The sequence below is a fragment of the Anser cygnoides genome, chromosome 19, assembly GCF_040182565.1.
Source record: "Anser cygnoides isolate HZ-2024a breed goose chromosome 19, Taihu_goose_T2T_genome, whole genome shotgun sequence".
Lineage (NCBI taxonomy): Eukaryota > Metazoa > Chordata > Aves > Anseriformes > Anatidae > Anser > Anser cygnoides.
In genome coordinates, this window is record NC_089891.1 from 11,387,618 (window position 1) to 11,400,780 (window position 13,163).

General features: G+C 56.9%; 1 protein-coding gene across 1 annotated transcript; it reads left to right on the top strand.

Annotated features, from left to right (window-relative positions):
• The first annotated feature begins 223 nt into the window (after positions 1-223).
• Positions 224-4,766, top strand: SOX9 (SRY-box transcription factor 9). The gene is made up of 3 exons (XM_048064463.2): positions 224-1,050; positions 2,083-2,336; positions 2,874-4,766. Exons 1-3 carry the CDS (start codon positions 620-622, stop codon positions 3,656-3,658), a joined length of 1,470 nt encoding a protein of 489 aa, XP_047920420.1. The 5' UTR covers positions 224-619; the 3' UTR covers positions 3,659-4,766.
• Positions 4,767-13,163: the final 8,397 nt, after the last annotated feature.

Genomic DNA, 13,163 nt, shown 5'->3' on the forward strand with positions numbered 1-13,163 from the left:
ACCGCCGGGCACCGCCGGGCACCGCCGCTCCCCCCCCAGCCCGGAGCCGCCCCAAGCCCCTTGCGCGGCGCAGCGCGGAGTTGCGCGCCCGCCGGGCCCCGCCCCCTTCGGCGGCCTCTCAGCCAATGGGGCGGCCGCCAGCCCCCGGGGGCCGGGCTGCCATTGGCGGAGCGCCGGCGGCCCGAAATGGCCGCGCAGGGTATTTATTCCCGCGCAGCGGCGCGGGGCGCAGAAGCCGCGCTGCGGAGCCGCGCCGCGCACACCGCCGGGGCAGCGCCCGGCCCCACGCTGCGGGTCCAGCTCCGCTCCTCCGCGCCGCGCCGCTCGCAAAAAGTTTTGCCCTCCTCTCCTCTCCCTTCCTCCCTCCTCGATTTCGGACGGGTAGGGAAAGAGAAAATTAATAATAATAATAAAAAAAAAACTTTTGCAAACTTTTCCAGCTTTCTTCCCTTCCTCTCCCCGGCCGGGCTGCACGCTGGTGGAGACTTCGCCTCTCCTCGTTTTGCCTTTTTTCTTTTTTTTTTTTAAACCCTGCCCCTTAGCCAGCCGGTTCTTTTTTTTTTTTTTATTTTTTTTTAACTTTTTCGCCCCCTGCTCCCCCCCTCTGCCACTTTCTCGCATGAATCTCCTAGACCCCTTCATGAAAATGACAGAAGAACAGGACAAATGTATCTCCGACGCCCCCAGCCCCACCATGTCGGATGACTCCGCCGGGTCCCCCTGCCCCTCCGGATCCGGCTCGGACACGGAGAACACCAGACCCCAAGAAAACACCTTCCCCAAGGGCGACCCGGACCTGAAGAAGGAGAGCGACGAGGACAAGTTCCCGGTGTGCATCCGAGAGGCGGTGAGCCAAGTGCTCAAGGGCTACGACTGGACCCTGGTGCCCATGCCCGTCCGCGTGAACGGATCCAGCAAAAACAAGCCCCACGTGAAGAGACCCATGAACGCCTTCATGGTGTGGGCCCAGGCGGCCCGGAGGAAGCTGGCTGACCAGTACCCGCACCTGCACAACGCGGAGCTCAGCAAGACCCTGGGCAAGCTCTGGAGGTGAGCGCGGGGCCGACTGCTGGGTTTTGGGGTGGGCTAGGGCCGGGGGGGGGACGCCGGAGGGAGGCTGCAGCCTGCGAAGCCTACCCTGGTTGTAACAGCAGGAGGAGGAGGTGGGAAAGGAGGGAGAGGAGGGTTCGAAGCTTGCAAAACTTGCCGAAAACTTTTGCACGCGCTGGCAACTTTGCTTGGTGGAGGGGAAGCCAGAATAGTAGGGGAAAAGCAGGGAAAGAAGCTCCCCGCGGCCGCCTCCTGGTCTTGCGAGGGGTTCCTCTGCCTGAGCAAGGCGCGGGTGCGAGGGGGGACCCCACGGCCGGGGTGGGTGGGGGAGCAGGGCCTGCCTCGGCGGGCGTTTGGTCGCGCTCCCGTCCGAGGAAGCGATGGTCCTGCTGGATTGCATCAGCTCCGTGCGGGAGGAGAGGGGAGGCGATGCGGGGAGGGGGTGGCAAGAAGCCGGGCGCGGGGCGAAAGCCGGCGAGGCTGCGCCAAGCCCCGGGTGGGTGGGTGCCCTGAGCGCGCATGGCCGGGTGCCCTCTGACTTCCAAAATAAGGCAGGGAGGGGAGAAAAACAGAAGGAAAGTGAGTCACCTGGCTGCCTCTGGCTGACTGCAGAAAGGAGGGGGTGGAAATCCTAAATTTGCGGCTGCTTCTCGCAGCCGGAGGAGAAAGCAGTGAGCAAATCCGTCCCTGGCAGGCAGGGAAGGAGCCGTCACCCAAAGCGCCCCGGGGACGGGGTGTGCGCCCAGAGCAGGGGGGGCAGGCCGGGAACAGCAAGGGCCAGACCCTGCCACGGCTCCCGCACCTCTCTTTTGGCCACCGAAACCATCTGGCTGCGAGGGGAAAATGGGGGTGACAACCAGCGTGCACCCCAGCCAGGGGGTTCAACGCTGAGGGGGAGTTTGCATCCCTGTTGGGGAGATCAGAGGGGAGGTTTGGGGATAGGACGAGCTGGTGTTAATGCCATAGTGGGGGGAGCCCCTAGAGCCCCCCACGAGCCGCAGCTGACCCCTCGCCCCGTGCTCCCCCCCCCAGGCTGCTGAACGAGAGCGAGAAGCGTCCCTTCGTGGAGGAGGCCGAGCGGCTGCGGGTGCAGCACAAGAAGGACCACCCCGACTACAAGTACCAGCCGCGGAGGAGGAAGTCGGTGAAGAACGGGCAGTCGGAGCAGGAGGAAGGCTCCGAGCAGACCCACATCTCCCCCAACGCCATCTTCAAGGCGCTGCAGGCGGACTCCCCGCAGTCGTCCTCCAGCATCAGCGAGGTGCACTCCCCCGGGGAGCACTCGGGTAGGTACCCGCGGCCCCCCTGCCCCGCTCCGAGTTACGGGGCGTTAAGTCACAGCTCCCTGCGCAAGGATGCATCCCATAGCAGGCCAGGATCGGATGCGGGGAGGGGGGGAAAAACGTGAAACAGAGCCTTAAATAATGCAGGGAGAAGGGGCCGGCTGTGTGGCTGCCCACCAGCCTTGCCCATAGCACAGGCACACAAGCGCTCGCCCGCGTGTGCCAGCCCTTGCAGACACTTCCAGCCCACTCTGCCCATGAGCAATGGGAACCCGTGCTTTAAAAAAAAAAAAAAGTAAACAGAAAGCTGTCCCCGCTCTCGCGGCTCGTCTCTGAAGTCTTGGTTGTTTTACCCAGCAGGGTAAAATTTTACCAACGGGGCCGGTGTTTGTGGTGCCCGCACCCGGAGCTGTTTGTGTTACCCCACACAGCTGCTCCCCCCGGCCCGGCGCTGCTGCCTTGCATTAATTACCCATTAACACCGCGGTCACATTCAGAGCGACACCCCCTTCACGCACGTGCCCTCTCCTTCCTCCGCAGGGCAATCGCAGGGCCCCCCCACGCCCCCCACCACCCCCAAGACGGACGCGCAGCCCGGCAAGCAGGACCTGAAGCGCGAGGGCCGCCCCTTGCAAGAAGGCGGCCGGCAGCCGCCCCACATCGACTTCCGAGACGTCGACATCGGCGAGCTCAGCAGCGACGTCATCTCCAACATCGAAACCTTCGACGTCAACGAATTCGACCAGTACCTCCCCCCCAACGGCCACCCGGGGGTCCCGGCCACCCACGGCCAACCCGGCCAGGTCACCTACACCGGCAGCTACGGCATCAGCAGCTCGGCCGGCTCGCCGGCCGGCGCCGGGCACGTCTGGATGTCCAAGCAGCAGCCGCAGCCCCCGCCGCAGCCCCCCCAGCAGCCCCCGGCACAGCACGGGCTGCCGGCGCTGAGCGGCGAGCAGGGCCAGGCGCAGCAGCGGACGCACATCAAGACGGAGCAGCTGAGCCCCAGCCACTACAGCGAGCAGCAGCAGCACTCGCCGCAGCAGCTCAACTACAGCTCCTTCAACCTGCAGCACTACGGCTCCTCCTACCCCCCCATCACCCGCTCCCAGTACGACTACGGCGAGCACCAGAACTCCGGCTCCTACTACAGCCACGCCGCCGGGCAGAGCAGCAGCCTGTACTCCACCTTCACCTACATGAACCCCACGCAGCGCCCCATGTACACCCCCATTGCAGACACTTCTGGGGTCCCCTCCATCCCCCAGACCCACAGCCCGCAGCACTGGGAACAGCCCGTCTACACGCAGCTCACCAGACCCTAAAGCCGTTTAAAAATAAATAAATAAACGAGGAGAAAAAAAAAAAAAAAACACACACAAAAAATCGCGAAAGCAGCAACAAGAGCAGAGAACTTCCGCAGACTTTTCCTGCTTTGAAATCAAAATAATAATTAAAAAATTTAAAAAAGAAAAAAAAAAAAAGACGCTCAAGTTCAAGGCGGCGGGGAGGAGGGAGCGCCTCGAGCCTTCTGCACTTCAGCATCCCCCGGGGAGTGGCGAGACCGCTCCGAGAGCCCGCGGTGCAGCAAGGACTGGACTTTGACTTGGCTTCGAGGGTGCAGGGTGATGAGATTTCTAGCAACCGGCTCGGTTATCCGTTCTCTGGACTTTTGTAACAATTTTTTTTTTTTTAGCATTAATTAAAAAAAGAAAAAAAAAAGGGGGGGAAGAAAAAAGAGAAAACTCGGTCCTCTGTGAGGAATATTCTCTATTTTAAATATTTTTTAGTATGTACTGTGTATGATTCGTTACCAATTTGCGGGGATTTATACATATTTTTTAGAGATTTTTTAAATGCTCTTATTTTTCCAACAGCTAAAAATGACACTTAGTGGAGCAGTCCTAGGTTTTCTTGCAGTCAGAGGTATTTTTGTATAGAATAAGTGTCTTTTTCTCTAAAAAATAAAAATAAAAAAAGCAAAACTGCGTGCTTCTAACTCGGAACAAAGCTCTGTCAGCGGCCAGCGCCAGGCTTGGCGATGGTCAGCTCTGCAGCGCGGGAGACGTGAGCTGAGCCTGTGCGGGGATGAGCATAGAAGAGGCTTTATTTTTCTAACTCGAGAATAGCAAAAAAAAAAAAAAAAGCAGCCAGGAGGAGATTTTTAACTTTATTTTTTAATAACCTTGAGCCTTAAGAAAAAATAATAATAAATACAGCAAAAAAACCGTTACGGAGAAGCCTTAAAGCAGCCCTGTGATAATCACTGGTCCCCAGCTCTGCCCGTCCCTGCTCCCTTCACGCCCCGGTGCTGATGCAGAACCCGGCCCTGGGCTCCTTGGCTTCCGCGGGCTGCTCGAGGGACGTCAGAGAGACTTTAAATTATTTATTCTATGAGAAGAGCAGTTTTTAATCGTGATTTGTTTTTCTTTTTTTTTTTTTTAAATCTCCCTTCTATTTTAAGTCCTTTCAAAAGCGATTATGTTGGAGCATTATTTGGAAGGTAACCGTGCCTGTTAAATTATGGTCTAAACTGTAACCAGTTCTTTATTTATCTCTTTAATTCCTTTTTTATTATTATTATTATTATTCTTTTTGGAATCTGTGTCCTGGGTTTGTACAAACTTGTGCTCTTCCTTTTTTTTTTTCTTTCGTCTTAAGGATAAACTGGAAAAAAAAAGAAGAATTTGTACAAACTAAAGATTGCAAATGTAGCGTATCACTGAATCATTTGCCTTGTTTTCTGCCTCAGCTCTCTGGGACACACGAGCTCGTGCGAGGACGAGACCCAACGCCCCGGCGGCGCCTGCGCGGGGCGGCACCGTTTTTAGCCTTCCACCCCCCCCCCCAAAATGGCTCGAGGTGGGGACACGGACTTTGGTGAAGCTGTGGCTGAACAGTTAAGGATTGCTTTTTAAAAAAGACAGCAAACTTTTTTTTTTTATTTAAAAAAATTATATATTTGTTAACATTTTTTTTTTTAGGGATTCAGTAGAAGAAAAAAAAATCTTAAAGCACTCTTATAATATGGCATCTTTCTATTTCTGTATAAAAGCAGATCTTTTTAAAGTATTTCTGTAACTTAAAAGACCTGTCATTTAAATCATATTTTGTCTTTAGGTAAGTTTTTGTTTTGTTTTGTCCGCAAGATCCTTCTCTTCGTGAAACTTACCTTTTTTTTTTTGTATATTATTGTTTGCAATAAATATACGTTGTATTAAAAGTTAACTCCCCTCTCCTGGAGTCCGAGTTATTGGCAGCCTTCAAGGAGAGCCCTAGCAGGGTGTGACTTCACTGGGGGGGGCACTGGGGAGCCCCCTCTTTTACCAGCACAGACCCTGGGGTCCGATCCTGCCCCGTCCCTGCTGCTCTCACCCAGCTTTGTGCCAGCCGTGCCCGGGTGGGGGTCCCCACCTTGCACCTGTGAAGCCCCCCCCAACCTCCAAGGCGGCCTCAAGCTTGGCCAAGGCGGGCCGTATTTTGCAGAAAAAGCTGAAATTCTCCCAAAACGGGATAAAGCTGATTCCAAGCACGCGTGGTCCCCAACCCCACGGCTTTTCTGGTCCGGCTGTGGGAGCCCCTGGGGCACCGCGGGGCTGAGCTCGGCGCATCCTCTGCCCCACGGAGCGCGGTGCCGATGCGGCTGTGACAGCACCGGCTCAGGCTGGTCCCTTCCTTTCCCTCCCAGGGCACAGTTATTCACCTATGACAAGTGGATCCCGCAAAAATGCGATAACCTGACCCAGCATCGCCCCGGGAGAGGCCGGTGAGCGTGCGTCGGCCCCGTGCCCCGAGGCGAGCACACCGCGGGACACCTTGGGATCCATCCCACAGCACCCCACTGCTCCAGGATGCGCTGCAGGGCACAGCGCGAGGCAGAAGCTGCGTTTCTAAATGCTACCTGATCCAGCAACAAGGTGATTTCACCCACTGCTGCTTCTCTCCCCGCCTAAAAGCCCACCCAGTCCCCAGGGGAGCCCCTCACCGCAGGGGCTGCCTCTGGCTGCAGCCCCAGCCCAGAGCACAAAGGGCCCCGCGAGCGCATGCCCGCACTGCAAAGCCTCCGCGCCGTTGTAAAATATTTACTCTCGCTACAAGTAACACTTAAGCCAATTAACTGAAAGGGATTCATTTACTTTGTGCATTAGTTAGGGTCAGTGTCACTATTTACCTGTGCAGTCAGCCACCGCGGCCGGTGGGAACGCTCCGGTCCCAGCCGTGTCCCGCAGTGGGTTTGGGTTTCCCTGCCCTGACCGGACCTCGCCCGCTGGGAGCTTTTGGCTTCTCCTCTCCTTTGGGAAGGAGAACGCCTGCAGCTCCCGTGATGTGGCAAGGAACCACCCGGGAGCCCCCACGAGAGCTTGGCAGCCCCATCGGGGGCACGGTGCTCTGGGGAGCCCGCAGCAGACGAATGGCTCCATAACGCAGCTCACGCCTTGCTCATGCACCAGCTGTAACCTGGGAATGAGCTGGAAAACATCCCAAAAATGGGACAACCACTGCCTGCCTGCCCAGGGACCCCAGGCAGCCCCCACGGCATGCACTGGGTGCAGAAAGAAGAGCGCAGAGGGAGCGGGGCATGGTGGGGACGACCCCAAGTGCCACCGCAATGGGAAGAGCCCGAGCTGCTCGGCGGTGCCACTTCTGTCCCGACACAGCCGTGCCCAGCTCCCCTCCGTGACACAGAGCCGCCTTCCCGCTGGGAGCACCCGGGGAAATCCTCCTTGCAAGAAACCCAAAGAGCAAAGCTCGTGACCCAACCCCGGACCTATAATTCCTGCACTGTTGACTTATGGTGTGGGCTTTAAGGCCTCAGACTCAGAGAGCTGAGCCGGACCCGGCTGCCCGCGCAGTGCCGGGCTTCCCGGCCCCCACCGCAGGGCTCTGCCCCTCCGGGGGGGAACCAAAAAAAAAAAAAGGGCTGGAAAAGCTGCAGAGCTTCAGGCACTTTGTGCTAGAAAGCAGAGCAGAAGGAGGGGTGGGGAAAAAAAAAATGAATTCAAGGGAACTCTGACAATGCTGCAGGGCAGGTTTGAGCCGCAGCAGATAACAGCGGGCGCAGGGACAGATGTGCAATGCTGCGCGGCGGGTTTGGGAAGCGCCAGGGGAGTGGCGGCAGCGCTGCGGGGCAGGGCAGGGTGGGGGGCACCCCCGGAGCCCCCCCCCCGCTCCTGCAAAAAAAGCCACAGGTCTGGGGCCACATGCACAAATGTCTGGAGCTGCAGCGGGCAGAGCGAGGCCGAGCCGTGCGACTGGCCGCCGGCAACTCAGCGACGGGTTTTCTTATTTCAGCAGTTCAGAAAAAAATATCTACGCTTTAAAGAATGGGGGAAAAAAAATTCGGAGCAGCCCCCGGGAGCACGGCAGCGCAGCCCTATAACTCCCCGTCGTGCCGGGCTCCGCGCCCGGCCGGCTCCAGCCACACACAGGCTCCGCGAGGCGGCTGCCTGCAGCGGTGTCAGCTGCTCAGAAACCGCGCTTGGGTTCGCGTTTCCGCGGCCAGCTGTTCATGTTGACATCGAATTAAAGCCGGGGGCTTTCTCCCAGAGAGAAGGCAAGATCGCAGCCAGCTGCGAGCCGGGATCCTGCGATCGGCCGGGGCTCCCGCCCAGCTGCAGCGCTTGGGCCGCGTAACGCAGCGATATATCACGGCCGCGCCGGGCTCGCTGCAAGTCAAGGGAGATTTGCTAGGGTTTCTCTTTCCCTTTTGCAGGGCCCGGTTCCAGGAGCCAGGCGGTTAGCGGAGGTGGAGATTTATATGTCAAAGGGAAAGGAGCGAGCTGGGCTTCCCCCCGCAGCACAGCGTTAGGGGCTCCCAGCCTCCGAGAGGGAACTGCTCCCACCCCGGGAGGTGGCTCCGGCAGGGGGACGAACGAAGCCCCCAGCCCCTGCCGACAGCAGCAAAAGCTGACCGAGATGCTCAGCTTTGCTGCCGCTAAGATAAACCCACCTGGAAAAGGTGGGGAGAGAGGAGAGCTGAGACACGGAGCATAAACGGGTCCGAGGAATCAGAGAAGACTTAAAAAAAAATATATATATATATACATATATATATATAAACCTTTATAGATCTCTCTAGCAGCACCCCCTGCCTCTCAGGCTGTCTCACGGATGGTTATGTAGCAGGGTCAGAGCAGTGGCTGCTCAAGAAACGGGTCCAGAGGGTGCAGCCCGCACCACGCAGCGCTGCAGGACGTGGAGCCGCTGCTGTCACTGCTGTCCCCTCTGTCCCGCTGCCACCCCCGGCCACGCTGCTCACCCTCACCCAGGTGCTGCGCCCGCCTGCAAGGACTCCTCCTGCTCCCAGCCTTGCAGCAGCACCCTTGCAGGCAGCAGGATGCGGCCAGAGCAAGGGGCTGTGCAGCAGCCGTTGCACCTGGGGCCACGCTAACACCACGAGAGGAAGGGCAGGAAGAGGGTCCTGCAGCCCCCTGCTGCCCCCTCAGCGATGGGGAAGACAAAGCCAGCTCCTCGAAGATGTTACCCCCCCCCCCCCCGGGGCAGGAGAGCCCGGAGCCGCCCGGCCGTGCCGCAGCCCCCCAAAATTCCCAAGAACAGCCCCACAGACACCGCAGCCGCTCGCATCGGCGTGGGCACAGACATGCCGTAAGTGCTACTGTAATATAAATAATTGATCCTAAGGTGCCCCGGGGGCTGTAAAGACCTCAATTGTTGGCTCCTTGGGTCAGAGCCCACGTCTTTATTACGTGTTTGTACAAGGACTACTCTAATGGGGCGCTGAGCCGCAATTGGGGTCCTGAAGTGCTATTGTAATACAAATACTAATCATGCACCAGCCGTTATACAAGCAGCCCCCGCTCAGGGCTGGGCTCCAAAGGCTCATAAACCGGGCAAGGTTTCTATTGAAGTCAACAGGAGCTTGGCCCGCGCCAGAGCTGGATCCGAGCTGCTCAGCAAAGCACGGCTGCCACATTCCCTTTTTAATTCCGCATGTGTGTGCGTGAATGCACGCTTCTGTGTGCGCACACGCATGCACGCAGAGGCTGAGACCATCGGTGACGAGCAGCTCGAGCTTTGAGACGAGCTGGTTGTACAGCCCGGGGTGGGGAGGGGAACCATTTCTCCGTTAAAACAGAGCCATGTTCATAAGAGGCTCAATAAAAATCATTTGAAATAAGAAATAAAAGCAACCATACAGAAGGGAAGGGAAACGAGCCTCCCAAATCACATTTCTAATTAATTACCTGCCCGGGAGCTGCTCTCGGCTTTCAGGGAGTAAAACATTTTACAGCGACAAAGTCTGAGGGCTCGGTCTGTGCAGCCTGCGAGCGCGGCCACCGCAGCGCCCCGGGAGCGAGACGCAATAACGGAGCTCTTCAACCCAGCGCGGGGAGCCGCAGCCGGGACCGGGGCTGCCCACGCCAGACAGATGCAGCTATTCAGCCCAGGAATAAGCCAATTTTTAACAAGGTCGCAGCTCGGACTTGAGGAAAGCCACAGGCTGAAGGACGGGGGTTGGGGGCATCCCGAGACAGCCACACGCAGACACCCACGCGGAGCCAGAGCTGCGGGGAACAGCACCGGGGGACCCGGTCCCATCCCCAGCCCTACAGATGGTGGGCGCCAGCCCCTGCAGCAGGCTTCACCCCATTAAAAACCCCGCGGAGCCCCGATCCTGGCTCCAGTTTGCCCAGCAAGTCAGGGGGGCTCTTTCAGCCCCCGACCTGGGGTTTCTGTCGCTACAAAGCGAAGTTTCTCACTTGCCCCAACTTCTCTCCGCTGTGGTCCTGCAGCTGGGCTCAGGTAGCCCGGCCAGACCCCCTGCACACCCCGGGATGAGTCAGAGGGAAAGGAAAAAAGCCCGAAATTTGATTTTCCTTCCCCCAGTGTGGGGATTAATTACATGCGTTGTCTGGGCACAAACCAACTATCACCAAGTAAAGTCTCACTCTATAAATTTTAAACTGCTAATAATAAGGCTGGACAGGAGTTTTAAAGCTTCAGTAGACAGTTTACAATTAACCTACTCCTGTCAGCTGGAAAATCACCTTATAACGTGATTCCAGTTCACGTCTGACTCACTTTGAGTCAGAAGCTGCTTCTGAAACCCAGTAAATGCATCGCACAGCCCCACACGGAGCCCAGCACCACCAGGTGCCCCTCTGCTCGGGGGACCGAGGTTTAGCCCAGACCTGACCCCAGTTTCTCCCAGGGTTTCAGCAGGTTCCTGCTGGGCACTCTCCAGCACATCCCTTGGGAGCCTCCCCAAACTTTGAAGCTCTTTTGACACATCCCAACCAAGTTTTTGCCATCTGCTCTTAGGGGACAAAAAATAAATAAATAAATAAATAAATAAATAAACAAACAAACAGGTTCAAAACACTTCCAACATAGCAATTGCAATGCAGGTGAGAGAGAAAAAGTAAATTTTGAAGCCCTGAGACCCCGGAGTTGCATGGGGTAAGGAACCCACCGAGCGCAGGTGGTGCCCAGCACAGCAGCCCCGCTGCCTCCTGGCTCTCCAGGGGCTCTCTCCAAGCCCCCCCAAACCCGGAGCCGACCCACCAGAGCCGGAGCCACCGTGCTGGTGCCCATCTCCTGAGAGCCACGCTCACGGGCATCACTGCTAGGGCGATAAATATTGCACTGCCACAGCTCGGCTGCATCTGACGGCCCCTTCTCTTACCACTTGCAACTCTTTAAAGGCAAAAAGCTTGCTATGAATGAAGTCTGGGGTTTCTTTGGTGAAAAGTAAGTGCAGGGCATGAAGCTTTGCCGTCCAAACCAGCCTGCTTGGAGCCTACAAGCTCCTGGGCAAGCTTCAGTCCCTTGGCTTTGCCCAGAGCCACAAGGTGAGGCTTCGGAAAGGGCCGAGGTGGAATATCTTGGGAAAAAAAAAAAAATCCCCGATAGCGAATTGCTTTAGCTAGAGTAATCTGGGGGGGCTGGGGAGATACCCGGTCATTTTCTGTGATTAAAAGGCAAATTTTATTCCTCCAGAAACTTGGAAGCAAATGTGGCGTTGCTATGGTTTCACACCCACTGGCTGGAAATGACAATATTAGCAGGGTGACCTGGTAATTAGAAACTGTGCCCCCAGGTCAGACTGCGGAGAAAATAAAGAGAGATTACGGAGTCCTAAAGACACAGCATAATGCTGCAGGCTCCTGGGCTCCCTACCTTTTATAACCGGCCCATTTAAATGCAGATTATGACTTTCCACCTGGGGCTGCTAATCTGTCTCACAGCCAGATCAAACAATAAGGCATCTCTCCGCACTGTGGGGCCAGGGTGCTTTCGAACTCGGTCTGTCATCAGGTCTGTCAGGCTGTCTAACCCCCTTTTCTCAGGGTAAAACCCAGAGTTTTTCGTTCGCAGATGATTATTTTTTCCACCCTGGATGTTTACGTCCCCCCCGGCCTCCCCCAGTCCCCAAAGATTTGGAGCAAACCGGGCTCAAGTTTTCCTCTGGGCCACGCGATGTAAAGCAGGGGGGGCATTGGGGTGGTGTAGGGCACACTGCGTGCAGGGGGAAGGATTATGCAGCGGTACCGAAATAGCAGGAGGGGGCTTGCAAGGAAGCGGCTTGCTCCTCTCAGCCCAGCATCCCCGCGATGGCACGAGGAAGACCTGCCGGCCCAGAGGTTCCCCCAGCCCAGCAGATCCTACTGGTCTGAACTGGGTGAGGGAGGGCGGATGTGGGACACCCCCGTGGAGCTACCTGCCCCAGCACCTGGGCAGTCCCATCTCTCCATCCCTTCCCTGATGAGAACAGCATCAGCACCAACACCGTTTGGAGACCAAGCATCACCTGCAAGGACAGAAAAGGCCAACCCCACGCCTCTGGAACAGGGATAACGGCACCGAAAGGCAGGAGATGAAGCCATCAAAATCATGAAATGCTCAGCTAGGACCTAACAGGACAGCCCCTGGAGATAGCCAGGGTTCAGTCCTGATTTCTGCTGACGTCCTTCGCTAATAGGAACCTCCAGAGCCTGGCGGGCCTTCAAAATTGTTATCCAGTGACGGCAGATAGAGGTCCGAGCAGGTGCCATCTGCTGAGGTGCTCAGCGCGGTGACAGTGCCGGCGTGCCCTGCCCGTGCAGACACACACCCACCCAGGACTTGTGCAGCACACAAGGAGTTAGAAAGAAACAACGCAGAAGCACGTCCCAGTCGGACATTAACACGCATCCCCTTTTAAACGCCGACGGGGCAGGTAATGCCCATGTCATTAAAGCCAGATGACTCCATCAACACCGGCGGAGAGGGAAAGGTTTAAGCTCCTTAGCCGGTTGCACCTGGCTCTTTAATGCTCTTCGCTTTCACTAAGTGAGGGAGCATTTTAATGAGGGCTAATAACAGCCCTACACGCTTAGCAGCTTCCATCCGAGAGCCCGGCACGCATCTGCACACAAGAGCAGGTGTCAAGTGCGTGGCCATCAGCCTCCTTCCGCAGCTCTGCGCAGAGCCTGGGCTTTGTGGTCGTGGAAACCCAAGCTCAGACAGCTCCATCCATGGCCGTTTCCAAACATTTCCCGTTCCAGAGCCACCTCAGCCTTCCCAGAGGAGGGGAGAAAACTACTTGTGTCCGGTGCTTGCGGATCAGAGACCCGAATTGAGCCAACACAAGTCACTGCGGATTATCAGCACCGCAGAAGCGACTGAAGCCCGTCACGGGAGCGTCTCTTACCACGGAGAAAAAAGACCAAATAAAAAGCCCAAATTGAGTCTTATTAGCTTCGTACTCGCCTTCCTCAACCCCTCTGCTGCCTCCCAGCCCCTTTCCTCACCCCCATTCCTCCTCCTTTCCCAAACTGTCATGGTTTATTTTGCTTGGGTGGATTTTCTTTTTCTTTTCTCCCCCCC

Excerpts from the sequence above, each read along its gene's own strand:
- SOX9 (XM_048064463.2), top strand. The coding sequence starts at position 620 with ATGAATCTCCTAGACCCCTTCATGAAAATGACAGAAGAACAGGACAAA. Across the intron at positions 1,051-2,082 it reads ACCCTGGGCAAGCTCTGGAG|GCTGCTGAACGAGAGCGAGA; the intron begins GTGAGCGCGGGG and ends TCCCCCCCCCAG. Across the intron at positions 2,337-2,873 it reads CTCCCCCGGGGAGCACTCGG|GGCAATCGCAGGGCCCCCCC; the intron begins GTAGGTACCCGC and ends CTTCCTCCGCAG.